Source organism: Leptonychotes weddellii, chromosome 9 (assembly GCF_054177405.1).
Source record: "Leptonychotes weddellii isolate Sample4059 chromosome 9, ASM5417740v2, whole genome shotgun sequence".
In the NCBI taxonomy this organism is placed as follows: Eukaryota; Metazoa; Chordata; class Mammalia; order Carnivora; family Phocidae; genus Leptonychotes; species Leptonychotes weddellii.
This window is the reverse complement of record NC_138377.1, coordinates 82,602,187-82,627,793: the sequence shown is the minus strand read 5'-3', so window position 1 is coordinate 82,627,793 and position 25,607 is coordinate 82,602,187. Positions and strand designations below refer to the sequence as shown.

Below are 25,607 nucleotides of genomic sequence, written 5' to 3'. Positions count from 1 at the left end.
TCTTTTAAAAAATCTTTTTAAAATATTCATTTTAGAGAAAGAGCACAGCTGTGCACATGAGCCACGGGGAGGGGCGCGGCGGGGAGGAGTAGAGAGAGAATCCCAAGCAGACCCACCCCTCCACGTCCCCCCGTGCTGAGCTTGGAGTCCTTCATGGGGTTGGATCCCAGGACCCTGAGACCATGTCCCAAGCCAAAATCAAGAGTTGGTTGAGTAACTGACTGAGCCACCCAGGTGCTCCAGGAATAGGAAGAGGTTTTGATATAAACATTATATAGTCATAAGTCTGTGAGATATACCCACATTGTTGTGTGCATCAAAAGTTTATTCTTTTTTATTGTACATCACAAGTTATCTAGTCTGTTGATGAACATTTGGGTTTTCCCAGTTTGGAGCCATTATGAATAAAGCTACTATGAAATTCTTTTTTTTTTTTGAGGATATAAGTATTTGTTTCTGATAAGTATATATCCAAGAATAGAGCTGTCAGCTCACAGGTTATATATATGTTTAGCTTTAGTAGGTCCACCAAAGTGGTCATACCAATTTATACTCCCACAAAAGGAAAGCGGTCCAATTCTCCACACCTTGCCCATACTTCAAATTGTCAGTCTTTTAAATTTTAGGTATTCCAGTGGATAAGTTGTGGTATCGCAGCGTGGTTCTCATTTGCATTTCTTTGATGACTAATGATACTGAGCACTATACGTTTATTGAGCATATGAATGTCTGCATTTGTGAAGTGTCTGTTCAAAGTCTTGTATTTAAAAAATAATTTTTATTTTTATTTTTATTTTTATTTTTTTAAAGATTTTATTTATTTATTTGAGAGAGAGAATGAGATAGAGAGAGAGCGCGCATGAGAGGGGGGAAGGTCAGAGGGAGAAGCAGACTCCCTGCCGAGCAGGGAGCCCGATGCGGGACTCGATCCCGGGACTCCAGGATCATGACCTGAGCCGAAGGCAGTCGCTTAACCAACTGAGCCACCCAGGCGCCCTTAAAAAATAATTTTTAATGAGATGATGCACATAACATAAAACTCAGCATTTTATTTATTTATTTTAGAGAGAGAGATTGAGAGAGAGAGCACACAGTGGGGAAGGTCAGAAGGAGAGGGACAGAGAGTCCCAAGCAGACTCCCCACTGAGCACGGAGGCTGATGTGGGGCTCAATCCCATGACCCTGACATCATGACCTGAGCTAAAATCAAGAGTCAGATGCTTAACTGACTGAGCCACCCAGGTGCCCCAAAACTCAGCATTTTAAAGCATACATTTCAGTGGTGTTTAGTATATAAACAGTGATGTGCATTATCTAATTCTACAGCATTTCCATCACCCCAGACAAGAAACCCCATACACATTAAGCAATCACTCTCCATTCTCCCCTCCTCTTGCTTACCAGCAACCTCTAATCTACCTTCCGTCTGAATGGATTTGCATATAAATGGAGTCACAATTACTGGCCTTTTGTGTCTAGCTTATTTCACTTAGCATAATGTGTTCAAGGTTCATCCATGTTGTAGCATGGATCAGAATTTCATTCTTTTTTATTGCCAAATAACATTCTACTATATGGATATACCACATTTTGTTTATCCATTTATCAGTTGATGGATTTGAGTTGTTTCCACTTTGGGCTTAAATGCTGCTACAAACATTCATGTATTAATTTTCACGTGAGCATGTATTTTCAGTTATCATGGGCATGTGTACCTAGGAGTGGATTTTCTGGGTCAGACGGTGACACTCTCTTCAACTTTTTAAGTAACTGCCAAACAGTTTTCCACAGCAGCTGCACCATTTTACATTCCCAGCAGCAAAACATGTGGGGTTGTTTTGCCCATTTTCAATTGGGTCAGTGAAGCATTATTCTAAAAGTAAAAACTGGAGATACCCTATATATCCAATAATAAGAGGTTGGTTTAATAAATCATGATCCTGCATGATATAAAGTGATACTAAAGCTATTACCAAAAAACAGATCTGTAAGTACTAACAGATTCAAATTAGGTGAAATAAAGCAAATAGCTAACAGCCTTATTTGTGTAACTCACACGCATCTATGGTGTCAGAAAAGTCTGGAAGAATATGCATCAAATCTAAATATGAGGAGAGAATGCAGAGCAAGTAGGAGGGACTTACACTTTTGACTTTCTATCTTTGGTCTGTACTTTTAAAAATAAATATGGAGTGGTGGGTTTTTTGGTAATTTTTAATTTATATATTTAGGTGAAACACTGCAAAGAAATTTTGTGCTTGGCTTGGGGTAGGGGAAGGTCTGAGAAATTCTATGGACTACTCAGAAAACTTCATGTCAAGCCTTGTTAAAATGGGACATTTTTATCTTGTCAAAATGCTCACTGAAGCATTTGTCCTAGCTATTAAAAGTTCCCTCATCATAAAAAGGATTATTGACAATAAGGATAGTAGAATGTACTACAATTAAATTTGGCCATGATATAAATGCTTAATGAAAAACATCAGTATATAAAAAATATAAAATCTACTCTTGCATATGCCAAAATGTGGACCACGAGTCTCTCTGGGCAGTGGAGTTATAGGTGATTATTTTCTTCCTTATCCCTTTTTGATTTTTCCAGACTCTAAAATGCCCATGTATAATATTTCTAGTTTTAAATACTGTAATATTTCAGTTTAGTTTGTAGCTTGCCCATGCTTAACCAATCAGATCTAAAATACTAGCCATGTGAAGCAATTTAAGGTTGTTATGTCTCAAAACTTATGGTCTCCATTAGAAAATGATGTTTTCTAAGAATATGCAATGGCACGTGTAGACAAAAACACTAGTAAGCAAAAAACTAAAGTTCAAAATTATATATTGCACACAATTCTGATTTTTTAAAAAAGTATAAACATGCTTATGAAAACACTAGAAGAAAACATAAAATGTTAATAGCAATCTCTGTTATTATAGGGCATGTAGGTGATTAATTTTCCTTCTTCATGTCCTTCTGTTTCCAGTTATAATAAACATGTACAGCCTTATCATTTGAAAAAGTTTAAAATTCAGTCTGGGAAGGAGAACAGTGTCTCTCTCCAGATTTGGAATATTGGCCTTTGGAATATTCCCTTTTCCTTGCTCTCCCACAACTCCTGGCCATCCTGGTATTCCTTCTCCACTTGGTCCCCGCGGTTCCTTTCACCTTCCATTCTCCCAGCTGCCCCTCTGTCCAGAGCTCATTTCCTCTTCCCCAGAACATGATAACAATCTCTTACCCTAGTTGATTTTCCTGCTGTACATTCTCTCTCTGACCTACTTCTAGAAGCGCAAATGCTGGAATAATCCACTTAAATGACGTTGCTCCCTTGCTGAAAAACCCATGGCTCACCTTCCTAATGCTATTACTTGGAGCCCTCAGCATGACCTTGTAACTGGCAGGCATGGGCAGTGGGGGACAACATTACTGGGTCCTCGCCAAAGGCTAGGCTCCAGTGGGCAGGCCCTTTTGCTTTCTTTAACTCATGTTTTATGAAAAGGCAGAGAAACCTGATTGTGCTAGCTTCACCAGAAGGGTTGTGGGGTCCCACTACATACAGATTCGGGCTCCACTGCTGACCTTGAACTTATTTAATCCTGAGGTATCTCTTCAGCTATGACACCGATATCTGCTTCCTTCCTGGGATGGCTGTGAGCAGTCAGGGCCAAGCACTCCGTGGTGGTCAGTAGCTGGTTCCCTTCTGATCTCTCATCCTTAAGGGACTGTCCTCTACTTCTCTGACACTTAGAGATCTCAAGAACTACTATCAACTGCCCCTTTGTTGTAGGAGGTCAACCCAATTCACTCTCCCCATTCGTTCTCCAGTCCCATGGTGACCTCTGCATGGTAGACATTCCCCCTTTGAGGTGTCCCCACTGCCACCAGCCCTACAAATACGTTCCTCTCAAATTTGGCTCTGTTGAAATGTTCAGACCAGTGCCCCCAAATCTCTTTATACTCAGGGGGTCATTTCTTTGAAACTTGATGTGGCCCACTCGGCTATGATGGCTGCCCCCTGCCCCCCTTAACCTCCTTGTCCTCATCTCCAACAGTGACACCACAATGCCTAGCCTCCCAAACAGAAACCCAGGAGGCTTCACAGACCCCTCTCCCTCCTTGTCCCTGCATGTCACCAAGTCTAGCTCCTTCTTCGTAAGCATGGTCCAAATCCATCCTACACCATTGCTTTATGTGAGGCCTTCATCACATTCTGCCTGAAGTGTGGCCATAGGCTCACTTCTGCTTTTTCCACATCTCCAGCCTCATCCCGCCCCCCGTCTTCCCACTGCTGCTGCTGTCTGTGGAGTACTCACTGTATTCCAGCCTTGAGCCAAGCTTTATGCACTGTCTTTCATAATTCCCCTGATGACCCTGTGACAGTAGATGTTAAGATCCCCATTTGATTGATTAGCAAAGATTCAGAGAAGCTCAAGTAACCTGCTTAAGTAGTGGGGCCAGGATCTGGTCAGCCAGAGCCAGCACCCTTAGGCACCAGATGGTTTTGCTTGTGTAAGTTTGCCCTCCCTTCAGTGGCCTGGGCCTGTCTGTTGACTTCTGGATGGACAGACAGGGACCCTGGGTCTGTGGCTGTCAAATGTTTAATAAACAGGATGTGTCCCTTGCAGAGAACCAATACTACGTTTACTCAGCCTTACGGTATTGGTTGAGATCAGGCTCTACCATTTTCTGACTCTCGTCTTTACTCCAAAAGTTTACCCTTAGAGGAGGAATTTTTTTTTTTTAAGTTTTAAATTATAGCATCCATTACAAAGACGTTTTCCACTGCAGAGCCCCACAGGATTAATACTGTGCTGCAAAGATCAATTGTGTCCATGTCTGTAAGCTGCCAAAACAGCCAGTTAAATGGTAACCCCAGAAAACCTATTGTCTGATGCTTTCTTACTGATTAAATAAACGAGGTGGTGTTGACCCAGCATGTTGTAATAAATCAAAGGTTATAAATTAACTGCGTATACTTTATCCCACATGTAGAAGTCTGAGCAACCACCGTGATCAAAGGAAGATGAAGTTTTAAAAAGCTATTTCTGTTGGCTTTTCTCGTGCACAAACTTCCCTTTCTCTCTCTCTCTTTTTCAGCTTCATTTTGGATGAAAAATGTGTGATCAGACCTTTCTCGTTAATGTATTTGGCTCCTGTGACAAATGTTTCAAACAACGGGCTCTGAGACCAGTTTTCAAGAAATCTCAACAGCTCAGCTACTGTTCAATGTGTGCAGAAATTGTAAGTGCCACTTCAAAAAAAGTGGTTATCTTGTTTTAAAATGATGTCTAATGTCAGGGACCTGTGACAGATGAGTTACCATAGAATCACTTTACACACACAGACATCTTCAGCACACTTGGACTGAGTGAGGCAGTATGCGTGGGGGTTTACGGTGTGGACTCTCTGACCTCCTGGGTTCAAATCCTGGTTATGTTCCTTGGTGGTGGTGCCAACAGATCTCAATTGACTTAGGAGGTCAGTTTTCCCATATGTAAAATAGGAATAATAGCATCTATCTCATAGGGTTTTGTGAGAATTCAATGAGTTCATTTGATAAAGCATTTAAAACAGTACCCAGCACGGCCCTGCTCAATGAATGTTTTAACGATGACTACTTTTTTTAGGGCTAATGCTTTTTTCTTCTGCTTTCTGTCTGCTTGGCAAGCAACCCAGCTGAAAGGGACTCTGGCAAACAAACAGCCTGGAAGTGCCTCTTCTAAGGCCGTGGTCCAGCTTTTCCTAGGAACAGCTCTATTGAAGACGGGACCCTACAGGGCCTCAGTAGTAAGCAAAATTAAGTTCAAGGAAACATGCTCCTTAGGCCTAAGATTTCAGTGAGGGCTAGGGACTGAGTATAAATCCTTACATTTTTCAAAGAACACAGATCAGTCCTCACTAGAGGTGGCTATGCACAGGTCTTTTCAGATCTTTGTAGCAAAATGCCCATAGCATGGCAGAAGCCCTGAGAGGATTTGCAAAGCCATGCTCAGTAATACGGCTCAGCAGAGCCCCCACCTGGTCAAAAGTGGTAAAGTACTCTTCTCCAAAATCCCAATTGGAAACCCCCGATTATCAACACATTTAAAACCATCTATCAAAGAGAGGAAAGGTGGTTTTTACATTTTACCCAACTGAAGAGGAAAAGGCAGTAGTCAGCCTCTTGGTCCCACTGTAACCCCTGACAGTAATTACATTTAAAAAATTATTCTCGTAAAGCAAATGGCAAGTAAACAGCCCAGAGAGACACAAAGGCTTTGGGACAGCACAATAGTCCTGGTGTCACAAGATTCAGGCTTAGTGTAACGGGCTTCTACCTGCAGCACACTGTGTTCTAAACATGGCTCTGCACATCATCGAACTGACGACATTCAGTTCTTAAAATAAGCCTGCTTTCCGGTGGCCCTACCATCCCGCAGCAGTGCTATTTATTAATCTTAGCTCTTCTATTTTTTAAACAACTTCTTGTGTGGATACCGGGAGCCCAGGGTCCCTGTGGTCACATCCTGTAGCATCATAGGTTCTCCCCAGGGCAGAGGCTCTGCCTGGAGAGCTTTTTCAGGAAACTGTCACGGGCCATCTCCACAAGCACTTGGGGGTTCCCAAATATTCAGACAACCTCCTGCGGCTGAGGAGACATCCAAATGACTGACAGCTAATTTTCACCTGGGTGTTTGCGATTGTGTAAGCCCCCCCCCACCCCCGCGGGCCCTTTTCATGAACAGGGGCAACGCTGTGACTCCACCCCTGCCGAAATGTAGCAGACCTCAACTTTTCTGATCTCCGGCTTCCTTACTTAGAAAAGGGAGTTAAAACCAAAGTACAGAAAGGCACTTTGCAAACTTTCCCATCTGTTAAGAAGTCACATGGCCTTATCTCTGGATGGTAGAGCCTCTAGAATGGAGGACGTTTGGGATCTGTTTACAGAGAGAACCTCCAGAGAAGGGCACACCCCAGCGTGAAGCTCCACTCAGCCCAGATCACACACAGGCAGACCTCGAGCAGGCACACATCCCATGATGGGCCACAAGGCATCACTGAGGAAGTGATGAGAGGATGCTGTTTGGCTAGGCCTTCTGAGTGACGCTGGTGAGAAGTGTCTCCCATGACCTAGTGTCTCATTGAAATTACTTCATGTGAATCGCTCGAGTGTATCAAGGAGGCTTAATGAGCAAATAGTTTGTGTCAGGCCCAGCTCTGAATGCTCTGCTTGGTCAGCCCTGGTGAGGCCTTTCTGAGGAGGTGTTATCCATTTACAGATAAAGAGCCTGAGACACAGAGAAGTTAAGTAATTACCGGAGGCCACACCACACAGCCAAGATTTATCCTCAGGCAGAATGACGTAGATGGAAACTGTGCTCTTAAACTTTTGCTCTACGAACTCTGAAGCAGATGTCATATTTTCACTTTCATAAATAGTTGCCTGAATCTAAAGCATTTATATTTATATATTGATATTTTATATATTTGTTTTTATTTTAATTATATATTGTTTTATACATTCACTTAATAAACTAACATTAACTGAATACCTACCATATACCAGTGATTATGCTAAATACTGAGGATAAATGATGAATAAACCTATATTGATGGAAAGGGAAAAGGGAGCTAGCTGGTAGTTAATATGCATCTGCTGTGATGGAGAAGTCTGCTAAGAGGTTCACTCACATTATCTGACTTAATTCTCATAACAGCCCTCTGAAGTAGATTTTCCAGATAAGGAAACTGAGGAGCTCAGAATCTAACCTCTTAGACCACCATGTCTAGATGAATACAGATTACTTCCAACTTTTCTTTGATAAAGAGCTGCCCAGGACAGCAAGTAGAGGCCAGATTCCTCAGGGAGTGGGGGGGTGAGAGCGGCCCCCAAAATCCTGCTTGGGAATGTTTGCTCTGAAATTTGTCACCTTGATCTGCCTTCCCATTTTGCACACACGCACATACACGCCAGGTCATGGATGGGGGGAAAGGGAGAAGCCACCTGTTGGGTCCTCCACACTGAAGTCCAGAGGCATGTAGCCAAATGAAGCCACACTGCCTAGGTCCAAATCCTGCCTTTGCCTCTTTCTGGGAGTGTGACTCAAGCAAATCATTTAACCTGGGCCTCGGTGTCCTCGTTTGTAAAATGGGGATAACGGTATCCATTCAGGGTGACTGTTGCGATTTAGTAATATGAAGTGCTTGGAACAGTGCCTGGCACTGCAGGGGACCCGGGGAAAAGAGATGCTTGAGCCTGCCATGAAGTTACTAAATTTGCGTCCTTGAGAGAACCCTAGCAACCTTTCATTCTAAGGTGGAGGAAGCTGCCTCAGAAGTGACACATCTGGGATCACTGAGTGTGGGCTCAGTACACCCCGGGGTACTAATTCCAACCCTGCCAGCACCTCCTTTGCTAACCCCAGGCCAGGGACTGTGTGAAGAGAGGGAAAGCAAACCCCGCAGTGCGCTTCCTAATGCTGCGAAGCCTTGACAGCGTCTCAGAAACCAGATTTCGTTTTATTTTTGTATATTTAAGTATATTTAAGTTCGTTTTGGGGGGAGCACCAGAGCTACCCAGGACCAGGCCGGTATCAGCGTTATCAGTGGTGCCGACTGGGCCTCGTTGCCCACTCCTCGCTCATCTACTCTGCAGGTAGCCGCCACTGGGCAGCTTATCAAGTCCCATTGAGGGGAGATCGGTGCCGGGGAAGGGGCGGGTAGTAAGGCCGTGTCAGTGGGGCTTCACCGACTCGCAGAAGCCGGGCAGTCCTGGGTTGGAATCCCAGTTTGGTGTTTCACTACGTGCGCGTCCTCCGGCAAGTTTCGTTACCATCCGAGCCTCGGTTTTCCCACCGGTAAAATGGGCACGACACTCCCTGCTTCTCCGGGGTGGGGTGCGCAGCAGCGCCACCGAGGGCATCGCCCTGGGCACAGCGCCAGGCTCGCGCTGCAGGTGCCAGGGCGGGGGGGGGCGCGGGTGTCCGGGGCGCGGCGGGCCGAGAGGGGGGAGTGGGCCTCCGCAGCCCGGCTCGCAGCTGCCCGCGTCAGCGCCGGAGGGCGGGGCCGCGCTCGGCGAGAAGGCGGCTGGAGCTGCGCCGCGGGCCGCTCCCGCCCGCTCGCCGGCCAGGCCTCCGTCGCCCGCTCACCCGCATCCCCGCTCTCCGCTTCCCTCCCTGCCGCGTCCCGGCGCGAAGATGGCAACCGACGGGCTGCACGAGAACCAGACGCTGGCGTCGCTGAAGAGCGAGGCCGAGTGCCTCAAGGGCAAACTGGAGGAAGAGCGGGCCAAGCTGCACGACGTGGAGCGTGAGTGCGGGCCGGGGCGGGGGCTGCGCGCGGGGAGGCGGGCCGAGGAAAGCAGACCGGCCCCCGAGGGAGTGCGGTTGGGGGGTGGGGGGCTGGGCCTGGGCGGGAGCCAGGCCAGCGCCCGCGCCGAGGATGGGCGCCCGGTTCCCGGGCGCCAGGTGAGGCGTGGATTGCGGCCCCGAGCCCCGGGTTGCGCGGCTGTGGCGCCCGAGCCTGGCGGCCCTCGGAGGCGCCGGACACCTTGCAGAGCCCCCGCCCGCTAGCGAAGGCCGTTCCGCCTCTGGGCGGGGGCGCCGGTGGTCGCCGCCCCTGGCCTCTGTTCTGCCCCCCGCCCCGCATACCCCCCCACTCCACCTCCCAAGGATCTTGGGACAGTTCCCTCCATCACCTGCTTGGAAGATGCGAACTGATCGCATTTCTGCCCGAGCCGGGTGGAGGGGGGTGTCGGCGGTAGCCAGCGCAGCGAGCCTTTGTGGGCGCGGCCTAGGGTAAACTGTTTTGTTTTTACATCATTTAGCTTTCTCCATCACTGTTGTGTCTTTTCTCAGTTTTGCTTTTACAAGGAAGCAGACTCTGAGTTAAAACCTCATTTTTTCCAGTCTGCCCCCTGTCCTTGGGGGTGGAGAACCGGATGGGGGGAAAAAAGCAGAGGAGCTTACCAAATCCAATCATTTCATTCATTTAAGGCTGTTTAAGAAGCCTTTGAATGGATGCGGTGCGATTGGCATAAAAGAGCAATAGCAATCGTAAATAAACTTATTTATTGACCACTACCATAATTCAGAAACGGCTCAGTGATTTTTATGAGGGAGCAATTAAATAGCCAGTTTAAATGACTCTTGGTGGGATCCGCTTCCCTTTACCGTCAGATGGTTTGTCCTCAGCAGAGTTTGGGCTCAGGGCCAGGCTTGGGGAAATGGCTTTATCTGCTTATTTTTCAGCTCCGAGGGTGGCAGCTCCCTTTTGCTGAGCACAGCCTCCCCCATGGTACCCTCAGTCACCCCTATACATTGTGCTCCTACCATTCCTATCTGGTGCCACCCCTTTTAAAATCTATTTGGAGACAAAACATGGGGTTCATGCTAGGTCGTTTAGCACCTGATGCCTTTCTTTGAAAATCACTTGATAGAAGCAGATGACCTGAATCTAGAGTGCATGGTGCTTTCGTAGGGGCCTCCTTTAAATCGGAGACACACTAAACCCCTATATCATTTAGGGATATGTCCAGCTACAATTAACTATAAACTTCAAATAAAGTAGCTAAGCAAATTGGGAGTGATTTTCCTTATATAACAGGAAGAATGTCGGTGATCACCAGCTTTGGCTCAGCTGCCCAGTGTGCCATTAGGGACCCAGGCTCCACTGGCATTAGCCCCACGATTATAATATGACCACCACAGCTCCAAACATAACCTCTGTATCCAGGGCAAGAAGGGGGAATGTGGGCACCAGCTTCTGGCTCTCCTTCCTATCAGGAAAGCAGAAGTTTTCCCCAAAGCCTCCTTTCTCCCAACAGATTTTGTACTTTATTGGCCAGAAGTAGGTCACATAGCTACTGCAAGGGAGGCTGGGAGAGGGAGAAGTGAGCTGGACACATTATCATCCCCAAATAAAGTTGGGTTTCTGTTATCAGCAACGGTAGGGAACAGAAATTGGGAGGCACCAGACAAAAAATTCTGTCTCATTTCACTTTGCAAACTCCTACATTGTGCAGATGCTATGGATGATGCTGTAAGTGTGGTGTGGGGGCCTCTGAGGTAGGTCATCTGACTTCTGCATGTTACAGATGAGGAAACTGAGGCACCTCGGGGTGAAAGGACTTGCCAGAGGACTGTAGCCAGTGAGTGGTGGGACCAGGATTCCAGCCCAGGCAGTCAGAACTCCAGCCCAGCCTCACTTCAACTCTGTGCCCAACCCCTTTGGGCTCTGTGCAGAGGAGGTTCTCCAGAAACTCTCTTCATCAGCAGTGCAGACTGCCCGCTGGGAACCTCTCAGCCTTTTCTGTGACTTGGGAAATGGCCCTAAGGCAGAGAGATAGTCAAGGTAGAGCTTTTCACCAGGGAACCCCCGTCCTGCCAAGGATGCAGTATCCTCAGAAACCAGGGACCCACAGTGGAAAGACCTATCCTCACCTGCATAGAAGTCAGCATTTTGGAGTTGAAGAGACCAGAAGTCATATGGCCATGTTCCCCTTTATTTCCCCTGCAGCTTTATTCCCCCCAACACTTCTCCTTTACACCTGTATAATACCTCTGCTCCTTTGAGGCTCCTGTCGTTCAAGTGACATCCTGTTTTCCCCTCCTCCATGCTGCTGGCTCCTGACCTCCCCAGCCAGGCTGCCTCATTTCTTACGGCCTTTGGCACCTAATGTGAGCCTTCCTTTTGACCTAAGCCCTGCCCCGTCCCTGGTGTCTTCAGGGTTCACAAGTGTGACCCTTGTAACACGCTGGCCTCTCACTCCATCACAGCCTCCTGGATCTCGTTAGCTCTCAGAGCTGCTCCTCCTCTTCTGACCATACCCTCTCCTCCAGAGATCTCCATGATCCATGATCACTGGGCTCTTCTCTCTACCAGTCTCTCAGCCTCTTACTGAGCCTGTCGTTTTTGCATTTTGGTGTTGTTATATAAATGGTCCTGTGACCCCCTACCCTAGCTAGGGAACATATTCAGGCCACAAGCTAAGATGACCAAGGCATCCCGGTTTGCCTGGGACTCTCAGTTTTAAAATGGAAAGTGCTGCATTCTGGAAAACCCGTTAGTCCTGGGCAAACTGGGTTGATCAGCCTTCTATTAGCTCTGACTTGCCCAAATTCTTGCCTAAAAACACAACAAAATAGCCTGAGCTTGGAGGAAAAGCAAACTTTACCCAACTCCAGACCCTCACATCTTCAGCTCCCATCCCTTTGACCCTCAGACCAACGTCCATACTGTTGGGCCCTCATCCCCAAGTCAGACCCTTGGCCAACATTAAATAGAGGAAGTGGCTTATATGGGTGGCCCAAGGGGAAGGCAGCCTACATCAAACTCCATAGCCCCAGGCCCCATACCCCTGCCTTTCCCCTTACTCCTCCAGATCTTCCTCCTCCCTAGATGTTTCCCCTTATTGCCTTCTGCTTACCTTCTACCATAGGTAAGTGTTCCCTTGCTTGATTGTAAGACATTTTAGAATCATGAGGTTATAGTTTGTATTGGTTTCCTATTGCTGTTGTACATATTTCCATAAACATAGGAACTTAAAACAACATAAATGTATTCTTTTACAGTTCTGGACATCAGAAGTCTACAGTGGGTCAGCAGGGCTTCATTCCTTCTGGAAGCTTTAGGGGAAAGTCCCTTCCTTGCCTTTTCCAGCTTCTAGAAGCTGCCTGCAATCCTCAGCTTGTGGCCCCACATCGTCTGACCTTTCTGTCATCACCTCACCTTCTTTGACTCTGATCTCCCTGCGTCCCTCTTAGAAGGACCCTTGTGATTACAGTGGACCCACCTGTATAAAGCAGGGTAATCATCCCAGCTCAAGATCCTTAACGTAATCACATCTGCAAAGCCCCTTTTGCCGTGTAAGGGAACATATTCACAGGTTCCAAGGATTAAGACATGGACATCTTCGGAGGTCCTATCACAGGCTCTCAAAACTAGAAGGGTCACCTGCTTCAGCCTCAGTCCTCAGGCACAAAAAGTTTCCTTCTCCTCCCTATAACCCTTATGGATGAGGAGACTGTTGAGATCCAGGGAAGGGTAAAGGGAATGTCCTAAGGTTCTGCAGCTACTCTAAGGGAGAATGGGGGAGTAGACGCCAGGGTTCAGGCTCCTGGTATTAGCTCTCCTTCTCACCCTGCTAGGCCATCTCTCAGGCAGTTGAGATTTCCATTAAGAAGGAAAAAAAAAAATCCATGTGTGTGTATGAAAAGATCTCAACATTAAATTTAAAAAGTCCCAAGCAGTATATTTAACATGATCTCATTAGCGTGAACAAGCTTAAACAAATATGCATTTAATTTGTGGCAGGATACGTGAGAAACTTGTTATCTCTAGAGAGGGCCCAGGGGAGTGAGGGGAGGCGGAGGTACTTTTCAATTTATACCCATCTGTGCATTTCCTGCTTTTATAATAAAAAATGGGTACTGGAATGGGAGTCAAGATCAAGAACAAAGAAGAGAATTCAACTTTAAAGAGTCCTTAACTTGAAATTAAACTGAAGAATGATCCAGAAAACAGGCTGAAAGCAGGTCAGGAGGCACACTGTGTTTTTTTCAGCCAGCACGTATGGCAGCCTCGTGGGGCTATGGGGGGCTTCTTCCAGATTCCCAGCCTCTTTGGGGGCAGATTCTAATCTAGTGTAGGAACAAAGCCACTCAAAGAAGATTTATGTAATTTCAAGTACAAATCCAGCTGAAATTTAGTCAAGTTCGCAGGACTTATCATCAGATGCTATTCACTTTTCTATCTGTTCTAAATGTACCTTTGTGAAAGGTTTTATTCTCAAAGGCTATATTATGACTGGAGCCTTGGACTATTCTGATTTTATGGTGTAGGGAGAAATCGAGGAAAACCGAATTTCTGGATTAGTCTGAAGCCAATATGTTGACTGACTTTTTCTGCGTTCTAAGGAAATAGGCCGCGTGGCCTGAGGCTAGATGTGAGTTTCCCTACAAACTAATCCTCTCCCTGCTGCTTTCGACCACATGCTGCCTGCAGCCATGAGAGGGAACGGAGAGCAAACCTGCCTTTCATCTCCTCTCCCTTTGCTTTGGCTCTGCATCCATAATTGCATACAATCTAGCTCACACAAGTGAATCTAGGGCACCATCATAATAAGCTAAGGCCCACTATAACAAATTTAGAAATCTAGACGAAAACAAGCCATTCATAACCCCACCACCCAGGGGTAGCCAATTTTAATATTTTGATATATTTCATAGTTTATGATTTTATGATTGTGCATATTATTTGTGAGCGTACTTGGGATTGTACTAGATTTAAAGTTTGAGCCTAATTTCAATTTAACGCAATGAATTAAATAGTTCCCCGTGTCATTTTGCCATTCTTTTTAATGTCAGTATTTTGAAATTATTGTATGGAGCCATATAGTACTCCATCTGAAAGACTGTACCATTGCTTAGCCTATCCAGCTTTTAATTAGGGAATTTTGGGGAGTTTTTTTCTGTGTGTAGCTAATATACGTTTTGGAGCAATTCCAAAATCTCAAGCACAAATGAGGTAATGTGATTGCAGATGTTTTCCTTCCATCCAAGTGTTTGAGGGTTTTGTTTATATCCACTCCATTCAGTCCAGGGGTAGAATTAGACAGGATCCATTTTTTAAAATTTTTTTATTTGTAGTTTTTAAAATTGAGGTATAGTTGACACACAATGTTACGTTAGTTTCAGGTGTACAACAGTGATTCGATAACTGTAGGTTATGCTCTCCTTACCACAGGTGTAGCTACCATCTGTCATCAGACAACACTAGACAATATCATTGACTGTACTCCCTATGCTGTTACCCTGTTTTATCCCTGTGACTTACTCTTTTTTTTCTTTTTTTAATTTAAATCAATTAGCCAACATACAGTACATCATTAGTTTCCAATGTAGTATTCAGTAATTCATCAGTTGCATATAACACCCAGTGCTCCTCACATCACGTGTGCCCTCCTTAATGCCCATCACCCAGTTACCCCATCCCCCCACCCTCCCCGTGACTTATTCATTCCATAACTGGAAGCCTGTACCTCCCATCCTCTTCACCCATTTTGCCCATCCCCCCACCTCCTCCCCTCTGGCAACCATCAGTCTGTTCTCAGTATTTATGGGTCTGCTTCTGCTTTTTGTTTGTTTTGTTCTTTAGATTCCACATATAAGTGAAATCATATGGTATTTGTCTTTCTCTGTCTGACTTCACTTAGCATAGTACCCTCTGGGTCTATCCATGTTGTTGCAAATAGTAAGATCTCATTCTTTTTTATAAGAAGTATGCCATTGTGTGTGTTGTGTATATATATATCACATCTTTGTCCATTCATCTATCAATGGACACTTGGGTTCCAAAATGAATTTTTTAGAAGTAGCTTTGGATAATTTTTCATCCTCCGTTCCTTAGATCTTCTACCAAATGGTGGCCATCAAAGACTGTATATTGGTGCAAAATTTGGAAGGTGATTCAACCTCCCCTTTCCTTACTCCAGTTCCGGTGGATCCTTCAAAGCCAGGTGCCTGTCTCCTGATGGCACACCTGCCAGCAGTCAGCCGGGTTACCTCTGTCCCCGCGCTGCAGCTGCAGTCTGCCCCCTGCAGACCATGAGCTCAGGAAGAGCAGGGACCGTCCTATTCTTTTCTGTACCCGAGCATCCAGCACAGTACTTGGCACATACTCGGGGTTCTAGAGATACCATTCAAGCTGTAACTCTTCAGTTTAACAGATGTGAGATTGGCCAGATAGAAACAGGATGGAGTGGGTTGGGAGTAAACCTATATATGGGAAAGGAAAATGCAGTGAGAAAAAAATAATTAGTAGCTGGGATGTGGTCAGATTCACATTATATAAGGAGGGCCCCATATCGGTTGGGTGAGTCATCTTTTTAATTCATTAATTTTTTTTATTTTCATGAGAGGGACATAAAATAGCTGTGGTTGTCCGAACGCTGAACTGGGGAAAGCTGCAATAATATTGACGTGAAGTTTGAAAACAAAACACTAAACAAAATATGCTCACAACTCAGAGCTGGTACAGGCTTGTGTAAATGGCCTCTAAGAATTTAGAAAATTTGCCGTCTTTAAACTATATTCAGTATGTTTTTAAGAATGTATCTGTAAAAAACTAGTGTGCCATTTGTGGTAATAAAGAATGCAATGTTTTAGCAGAAGTGATAGCATAATAATTGCACATTCATGTAGTACTTTTTCCTTTTTAAGATTTTATTTTTAAGTAATCTCTACACGCAACATGGGGCTTTACCTTACATCCTGGAGATCAAGAGTTGTACGCTCCACCGACTGAGCCAGCCACGCGCCCCTCACGTAGTACCTTATAGTTCAGCAAGGATTTTTTATAGTTGGGTTTTCACAGAGACTTTTAACTTGTTCACAGTCTTGTTTTTTTATCACAAAGGAATGGGGCAACTAAACGAAACCAAGACTTCTTGGAGACGTGGCTGATTCTAGGGCCAGAGCAGGGAAAGAACATGAGCCTGGAATAAGAAATGCTTAGAGAACGGTAGGGACATGTCAGAAGGTCTGGGCGCTTGCTTGACGGGGCTCCCACTGAGCAAATCAGCGACTAGTTGAGCATAAAAATAAATAATAATACTAAAGGGTTATAACCCCTTGAATAAGGTAAGAATCCATGAGTTCCATCTAATATAAATGGACAAATAAATACACTGAAGAGGAGGGGAAGCTCCTTTTATTAGAAAGCCACCTAAAAATGCAGAAGGAATGATGGAATTAGGAGAATCACTTGCCAACCATCATCATCACCCATTCAGGCAAGACTCCTGAAAAGATGTTAAAAAGAGGGTATTGGAGTTTGATGAGTGACGGGGTATTTGTGGAGTCTCAGAGTATATCCCCACAGGACACTTTTTCATTACAAAAGGCAAAACGGTAACTCTCCAATGAAGAAACCCAGCAGACACCACCTCAACTGAATGGTCAGCGTGCACAGTGCCAGTGACGAGCCCAACGGACAGCAGGCGCCTCCTGACAGGGCGCACTGGCGGGGACTCAGCATCCATCTGTGGCGTTCCTGCCAAGCACGCATCACCTGCATCTGATCTTGAGGAAGCGGCAGACAGGCCCACACTGGGAAACTCAGTAGCTGGAAACCAAAGAAACATGACAATTGAGGGCAGCACGTGGTCTTGGATTTTCTTTTGCTGTAAAGATATTATTGGGACGATGGAGAGTATCTCAATAAGGTCTGTAGATTGGACATAGCATTGTTCCAGTGTTCATTTTCTGACTTTGATAATATACTGTGGCTATGTAAGAGAGTTCCTTGTTTTTAGGAGATACACAATGCAGTGTTTAGAGAGACGGGGGGGAGGGAGGGAGGGAGGATTTCTGAGAAGGGGCACTGTTGTCACGGGCTTGAGCCGCAGTCCAGTCCAGCCCTCCCTGCCCCATTTCCGTGAGGGAGGTGGCACTCCCCAGCAAGGGGCAGTGGTTCCTGGGAAGGAAGAGGGCCAGCTGCCTTGCCTCACACCCCCCATGCTGCGCTGCTCCGCCGAGACATCACGCCTTTCCTGGGCCTGCCCCTTGCCTCGGATGCCCCTTTCCCTCTTTCTCACCTGCCTGGGGGAAAGGCCCAGCTGGGAGGTTTGGAGGTAGGAGAAGTGGAGGGGGGGCGGTTAGGAGCCCCAGTTTTTCCTTCTGGCACAGCCTCTACCTAGAAGGGCAGTGGCACTGCATGAGGGGGCGAAGCCATGGGGTCCCCCAGCCTCAGTTTCCTCACCTCTGGATGCGGGGCCCGGACGTGACGGTCTCTTCATGGGAACGTGGCTCCTTCTGGGACTCCTCAGTGACAGGCTCAGGAAAGAGGCCGTGGGCCCAGCCCCTGCGAGATTCCTTTTTGGAGCTCCTCCCTGGTGTGGGTTGCTCCTGTAGGTCATGTGTTTAGACTTTTAGAATAGTGATCTCCACTGATAGCGGAAGTTTTCAGTAAAACACATTGGTGCGCCATGTGGTGGCTCCCTCGTCCGTTCTTGTCTGCAGCACGGGAATGGAGCCCCGACGTGTCCCAGGCCTGTGCTAGGTACAGGGCATCAGCTAGGGGTCACGGTGCCTGCTCTTGAGCGGCATGGGTGCACATTCTGCCACCATGGGACAGTTTTTGTAAAGTCACTTTTCCTTGTGATTGGAAAGGTAGGTTAAAGAACCAGAAGCCCCGGCTTCACTCCCAGTTGGTTGTATGAACTTGTTTTAGCCCAAGAACCCCGGTGAGCCTCAGTCTCGCTCTGCTGCTCACCCTGCCCACCTCGCAGAGCCGCAGCCCTTCAGTGGGAGAATTCTGTATGGGGGAAGGCAGCCATATGTATATGAGGTAGCCTCATTGTGGATCTCTCGGCACACAGAGATGGAAACGCTTTGGAAGATGTGGGGTATTAAACCCAAAGACAGAATGACAGTGTTGTCTCTACCCTCTCCTGAGTTTAAAAGAGAGAGCATAATGAAGGCATAATAGTAAAAAACAAAACCAAAACACACACACACACACAAACAGGAGAATCAGAGAAAGACCAATGTCATCCCTTTGCCAGCATATGGCTCAGAATCTGGTCGTTGGTGACGGAACTGATTATAGCCTGTCCTTCTAGTACACCAGGTGGCCGAGCGGGTGGAAGCTCTGGGGCAGTTTGTCATGAAGACCAGGAGGACCCTCAAAGGCCATGGGAACAAGGTTCTCTGCATGGACTGGTGCAAAGATAAGAGAAGGATCGTGAGCTCATCCCAGGTATGTGACATCTGCTCTGTGAGGGTGAGCAAGGGTCTGACTTGATAGCTAAAGAAGAAAGAGAGCTTTCCTTTTCAAAAAACCCTGCCTGCTCTTTATGACTCTGCTTATTCTCCACAGGACATGAGTTAGCATAGTGAAGAATTCTCTTGTATACTGTAGAACGTCACTAATTTGGGTAGATTTGGAGTTATGGTAAAAACTGAAACGTGAACTATATTTGAGAAGCCATTCAAAATTTTTTCTTCCTGAGTATACTTCAGGGCTGTATTTGTGAATGAAACCATTTTTTAGATAGTGGGGCTCCCTCCCCCCAAATTGAGGACATAAGTGGTTGTGGCTTCTTTCAGTTTAAGAGTTGCTGGACTCTTTTTACGCCTTAAAGAGCAAATTTAAGACACATATTTTGTAAAGTATAATTTTTCATTCATTTTATCTCGTTAACATAGTTTATTTTACGTCTTACATTACTGTTATCTGTTGCTGCATAACAAATTGCCTCCAAATTCAACAACTTAAAACAACAAATATTTATTATTTCACATGGTTTCTGAGAGCCGGGACTCTGGAGCGGCTTATCTGGGTAGTTCCGGCTCAGAGTCTCTCATGGGGTTACAGTCAAGATGTTGGTCAGGGCTGCGGTCATGACATAGCTCGAGTAGGGCAGAAACTCACTTCCAAAATGGCTCATTGGCTGGAGACCCTAGTTCTTCACCATGTGGACGTTTTCATAGGGCTGCTTGTAAGATAGTAGCTGGCCTTCCCCAGAGCAAGAGAGGGAGATGGAAGCCGAAGCCATGCCATCAGAAGTGACATTCCATCACTCCTGCTGTATTCCAACCCTGACGTTATGAGGGAGGAGCCTCTACAAAAGTGCAACTATCAGGAGGCTGGTTATCACTGCTTGGTACTTTTTATGTCTATTTTGATGTAACATGCATTGAATATAAAATTATAAACTGAAGTTCTATATTTTTATGGCCAGTTTGGACTCCCCCGCCAACCATCCATACCTTCAGCCCAGCTTTTCCAAAAGACAATATCCAAAAGACAAAATTCCTTTTAAATATAAAAACTGTACATAATCTAAATAATCCACACACTCTAACATCTATGTCAGGCTGTGTTTGATAAGGACAGGTGGTCTTAGTGTCCTAAATTACCTATAGATCTAATATGTCACCTTGTTATTTGCTTTCATTTATGTTCATAAAACATTTTTCTCATGTATTTTACCACATTAAAGAGACACTGAAAAAGAGAACAAAGAAACGCTTTTACTCCCACCACCCTGTCCCAACCATTATTACTATTTTAGAGCATTCCTTTCCAGACTTTTTTTTTTCAAAGTGGTTATCACCTAGCCTTTTTGACTTTTCTTATCTTTAAGAGTACAATATATGTTGGATTTTCTGTCACTCATACACTGTTCTTATTAGAGAGGGAGGAGGAACGCTCCATCCATCCACCTCTAACGCAGAGAAAACTAGAAGTGGGGTGGGCGTGGGAGGAAGCTGGCAACAGTGGGAACATTCTGGAGCAGACGGAGTGACTCAGAGCAGCCCTTCTCCCCTGAAGGCAGGAGATTAATCAGCCTCACTGCGTGGGGTAGGGTTTGGGGTGGAGGCGGTCTCTCCAGGAACATGAGGCCCTGGTGTATAAATCTGTGCTGGTGGAGAGGCCCACATTTGGTTTTATGCCTGATTTTAGCCTCTTGGGTGCCTTCTTCTGTCCAGAGCACAAAGTGGGTGGGCAGTGGGGACAGGCAGGCAGGCGGCGTGGTGGAGGAAGCCGCCAGAGGGAACACCAGCTTGGACAATGCACAAGTCTGTTCCCCGGCACAGCGAGCCGGGCTCCAGGTGCGGAGGGCCCCAAGGTACAGGCCTGGAGCTCCTTCCCTCTTCTCTGCCCTGTTACCCAATCTACCCCCTCTGTTGTGTTTGGGCGTTTAGTCAGAGAAATTAGACTGGAAGAACCAGTGTGCTTAGGAGTTTTGAAAGACCCCAGATTGCCCACTTTGACTTTGTTCCTGGGCCCTTCAGTCACACGCAGCGGGAATATGGAAATCGTCCAGTGGATCATGCAAAGGAAGCAACCGTGTCACTTGGGATAATCAGACCTTGCTTGCGCCCCTCAGTGGCACCTCTTCCCCCACCCTCACCTCGTCGTTCACGTTTGGCTCCAGATGGCTTCCGTGATTACAAACACCGAGCCTGCCATGGAGGCTGCCGACTCAGCCATCTTCTTCCTCACAGGCAGAGCCTGGGGCCCAGAGGACCCACACACCGCGTACCGGGCAGGTGGCCGCACTGTAGGGACCAGGGCTCGTGTGGGTTTGTATTACACACCCACGACGTCGTGGTGACTCCCCACAGCCCCAGCGCGGGCTGCAGCAGCGGGTACAGTGAAGGTAGCATCGCCAGCCCCGAGCCCAGCCCCCCAGGGCGTCCCCACCGTGACAGACGGGTGACGGACAGGAGTCTCACGTTGTTCCCAGCTTAGGTGTGAACTGTCTGGGTGGGCAAGTTACACTGCTGTCAGGCCCGCGGAGCCCAGAGAAGTGGGCCAGGGATGAGGCTGGGGGCTCTGGCGCAGCGTGCGGGGGGCACAGGAGCCAGGAGGGCTGGTGGGGGTGGCCAGGGAGAACGAAAGAGACCATTAGTTACCTGGCAAGTACCTCGAGGTAATTTCAGGTTTGTCTCACCCCTGTATAGCTTCTTGACAGGGCGTGGGGGGCGACGGCAAGGCACCAAGAGTGAGTGCTCCGTGTCTGGATGGTTAGAAGCCTGAGCATTGCTCTGTAGCTCCACAAGGAGTGTCATGTTGAGAACTGAGCCTTTAATCAGGCGGGACAGTTCAGCCCCCCGTTCTGTCCCCCTTGTTCAAAGGTAGGTTGGAGGTCCTTGACCACCCAGGTACTTACTCTGGCGTCTCCTGCGCGCCGTCCAGCCGGACACAGCTCTTCTGAGCGTTCTCGCAGCCGCCTATGAGCACTGACTGACGGCTCCTAAGCTGTTTACTCTTTTCCCTCCAGGACGGGAAGGTGATCGTGTGGGATTCCTTCACTACTAACAAGGTAAGAGGTTGTCCCTGGTGCATTGAGCAGCACCCCAGGACCCCGGCCCTGTCCTCTTCCCCTCCAGATACCCCCAGGCTCATGGTCATCGGGCTTCTCGGGTGCCCGCCTGGGGATGGAAACCCCAGGAAAGCCCGTCTGTGTTCAGACAGCTCAGCAGCCCGCGGCAGGTCTGTTCCCCTCGAGAGCTGAAACCGCTCCCCCCAGCAGGAGCATGCAGAGCCAGCAGAGAGGGTGCTAACACTTAAAACCGGAAAGGGCCTGGCCTGGAAAACTCCTCACATGCAGGCACGCACGTATTATTTTTCTCCTGAGGGGTGGTAAGAGGTTCCTGAAGCCCCCACTTTCTCTGCCCTCTGTGTCTGTGACCGGACTCTGTAGCACCATGGACATGAGCAGACAGCGGAGGAGAAGCTGAGGTTGCAGGGGGGTTGAGCTGACTATCCAGTGATATCCTGCAGGTCGGGCCTGGGCGAGCTCGGCTCCAAATTTAACCTACATTTAGACTCTTAACTAAAGAGAAAGGCCACAGTCTCTGTGGAGGTGTGCTTACAAGCCTGCCTCGTGTGCCATTTATGGTAATGACTATTGTGTATTCAGTCCTGGTTCTGTTATTTATATAAAGAAGGTCTTCTCGGGCGCCTGGGTGGCTCAGTTGGTTAAGCGACTGCCTTCGGCTCAGGTCATGATCCTGGAGTCCCCAGATCGAGTCCCGCATCGGGCTCCCTGCTCGGCAGGGAGTCTGCTTCTCCCTCTGACCCTCTTCACTCTCATGCTTTCTGTCTCTCTGTCTCAAATAAATAAATAAAATCTTTAAAAAAAAAAAAAAAAGAAGAAGGTCTTCTCTTCTTCACTATATAAGACAAAGAGACCTATATCTGCCTCCAACTGAGCAGCATCCATATTCTGCATATTATTGAATGTGTTTAGTGAGTGTTGTGGTAGGCAGGTACTACCCAACCTGATCAAGGGGTGGGGGGCCAGAACCACCTTTTGGAGCAGAGTCCCTCATGGTCAGGCCCCTAGGGAATAGTAAAGGTGGCAACTTAACGGTTTACAAGGGGCTTTCCCCTCCAGCACCTCCGCCCATGGGAGCCTCTGCTTCTCCCAGCGCACCTTAGCCTCTTCAGAAGCGTGTGGGGTTTTGTTGCTTCTGTTTAAGCCTTAGCATGTCCTAGAGCACACACTGCCTGATTTCTGGGGAGCCGTGGTGTTGCCACTGTGGCCCCTGGCAGGGAACATAGTTTTTTCTTGTAAGGAAGGGGGCCTGGGGCGCCTTGTGCTGAGAGTGGCCCTTTGCTGCAGTGGGTTATTCTAGGCATCTGAAAGGCTGTAGATTGTGAGTGACAGAATTTCCATGAGCATAACATGAATCATAGCAGGAAAGAACCGGCCTAAATCAGCTAGTCCCGTCCTCTCCCTTCACCAGTGGCCTGCATGGGGCCACACATCTTGCTGGTGTTGGAACTAGGAACCAGGGCCCATGTCTCTCATGGGAAGTAAGACCACAGATGCAGAAGGTTTTGGGTTGTGGCTTTTGTTGCCTGTTGGCATGCAGGAGAATGTGGGTGCCCCGACCACCAGCCAGGAGCAGAAACTGCTACACCTAGTTCTCGTTGCCTCCATGTTATGGGGTCTCCGTCCTCTGTGAGCACAACTCAAGATCACCCTGCCCTCCCCCGCCTCCACTCAGACCTTCCCAGGAGTGGTTTCAGGGCCCACAGGGGACAGAGGCTCTTGTATACTCACAGGGCAGCAAACACAACATACGTGTAGAATCATTTAAGAACAGATTTTTAGGGCGCCTGGGTGGCTCAGTCAGTTAAGCGACTGCCTTCGGTTCAGGTCATGGTCCCGGAGTCCCGGGATCGAGTCCCGCATCGGGCTCCCTGCTCAGCGGGGAGTCTGCTTCTCCCTCTGAGCCTCCTCCCTCTCATGCTCTCTGTCTCTCACTCTCAAATAAATAAATAAAATCTTTGGGAAAAAAAAAAAAAAGAACAGATTTTTAAAAAGGGGGAATCTGAGTAAATAAGGTACAGCATGTAACTGAAGTGAAATTCAGACAGACCTTTCAAAGAAAATGAGCCCCAATATTCATTCAGAAGAACAAGGGGAGTATAACATTAAGAAATAAGTAGGCCACCTGGGTGGCTCTGTCAGTTGAGCATCTGACTCTGGGTTTCGGCGCAGGTCATGATCTCATGAGTCGTGAGATTGAGCCCCACGTTGGGCTCCACACTCAGCAGGGAGTCTGCGTGAGGATTCTCTCTCTCTGCCCCTTCCCCTGCGTGTGTGCTCTCTCTCTCTCTCAAATATATCTTTAAAAAAGAGAAGTAAAACAGTAAGGATATTGTTTTGTTGGCTGAGATTTTTAGCATTTGGAATATACGACGTTCGCTTTTGTTGATTCTGGGGGAGCTGAGTCTCCTGTCAGTCTCAGGCTGAGCTTCACCCCACACCCCTGCCCTTTGAAACGGTAATGGGATTTAGCAGGAACTCCAGTCATTTGATTTTGCAAAAACTAAACATTAACACATTTGTGTAGAAGTGCCGCTCTTTCCTTCTATGAAGCTTGCGTTCTGTGTTTCAGGAGCATGCAGTCACCATGCCCTGCACGTGGGTGATGGCCTGTGCGTATGCCCCGTCGGGATGTGCCATTGCATGTGGGTAAGTAGGGGCCAGGCAGCTTCTCAGATCTCTGATTAGCCATAAAATACCGTTTGATGGGCAAAAACAAGCAAACAAACTCGAACTTAACTGTTTTTGTTCTTGACCGGTTAAGCGAGGTGTTCAATTCCTTCCTGAACTTCATCAAAAAAGAAACTACACAAATCTCTTTCATACTTATTTTCATTATAGACTGACAGTAGCTTAAGTTTCAAACCTGCCTCCTCTACTCTCAAATGCTGTTGGTGGGGACTATAAATTGGTGCAAACGTTTTGGAAAACATGTTAGTAATGTGTATCAGAACAGAAGCCTTGAAAAATTTATAACCTTTGATCTAGAGATTCCATATCTAAGAACTTGTTTGAAAGGAATGATCCAAAATATAGAAAAGCCATATGAGCAATAATATTTATTGTAGCACTATTTAAAATAAAGCAAAAAAAGGCAGGGTAGGGAGGAATCATAAGTCCATCAAAGGAAATTATTAAGTGAATTGTGGGACATGAGTTGAAGGGAATATTTTATACAACCATTAAGAAGGAAACTTCTTAATTACAGTAAATCAAAAGAACATCCAGGTTGCTAGGAAGATGGTGTTTTATTTCCTATTCTCCTGGAGCTCAGTTTAACAGAGTTGGCAGTGAGAACTGCAACCAACATAATTCCCTGTCCCTGTGTTAAACAATTCTGGAAAATATCTCTACCATAGGATCCCAGCCATGTTTAGAAAAGAGGCATTAAATCTGTGATGAACTATACCAAAAAATCCAATAGTAGTTCCTTGTGGATGATGGGACTATGGGGTTTTCTCTTTTTTATAATTTTCCATTTTTAAAAATAAGCATATGTCATTTTTATAATCAGGAGAAAGGAGTTTTAATTCAAAAATGAAAACACTTGGCCTCCAAGCAAAAAGTTTGGAGCCTTCTCCAGCCAAGTCACACCAATGGTTGTCCTCAACGTCCCTCCCTTTGAGTGGCTGTTGGGGGCATCTTTCCATTCACTCTCCACGTGCCAAGACCCTGTGTGCCTTTGGAACCTATGTTCACACACATGTATTTCATATTTTCTAATTTTTTAAATAATTCAAAAGTAGGTTGTATTTCCATTTTATAACTGAATGG

At 46.7% G+C, this 25,607-nt stretch overlaps 1 protein-coding gene across 2 annotated transcripts in view; it reads left to right on the top strand.

Annotated features, from left to right (window-relative positions):
- Positions 1-9,067: 9,067 nt before the first annotated feature.
- The window catches only part of GNB5 (G protein subunit beta 5), a 40,007-nt gene continuing 23,467 nt past the window's right edge, over positions 9,068-25,607 (top strand). The window contains exons 1-4 of one of the 2 annotated variants that reach the window (XM_081831095.1): positions 9,068-9,289; positions 18,603-18,739; positions 21,774-21,815; positions 24,406-24,482. In XM_081831095.1, the coding sequence (XP_081687221.1) occupies positions 9,178-9,289; positions 18,603-18,739; positions 21,774-21,815; positions 24,406-24,482 (368 nt within the window). In that variant the 5' untranslated portion in view covers positions 9,068-9,177. The remainder of the gene's footprint in view (positions 9,290-18,602; positions 18,740-21,773; positions 21,816-24,405; positions 24,483-25,607) is intronic. The other variant, XM_081831094.1, reaches the window with a different exon arrangement.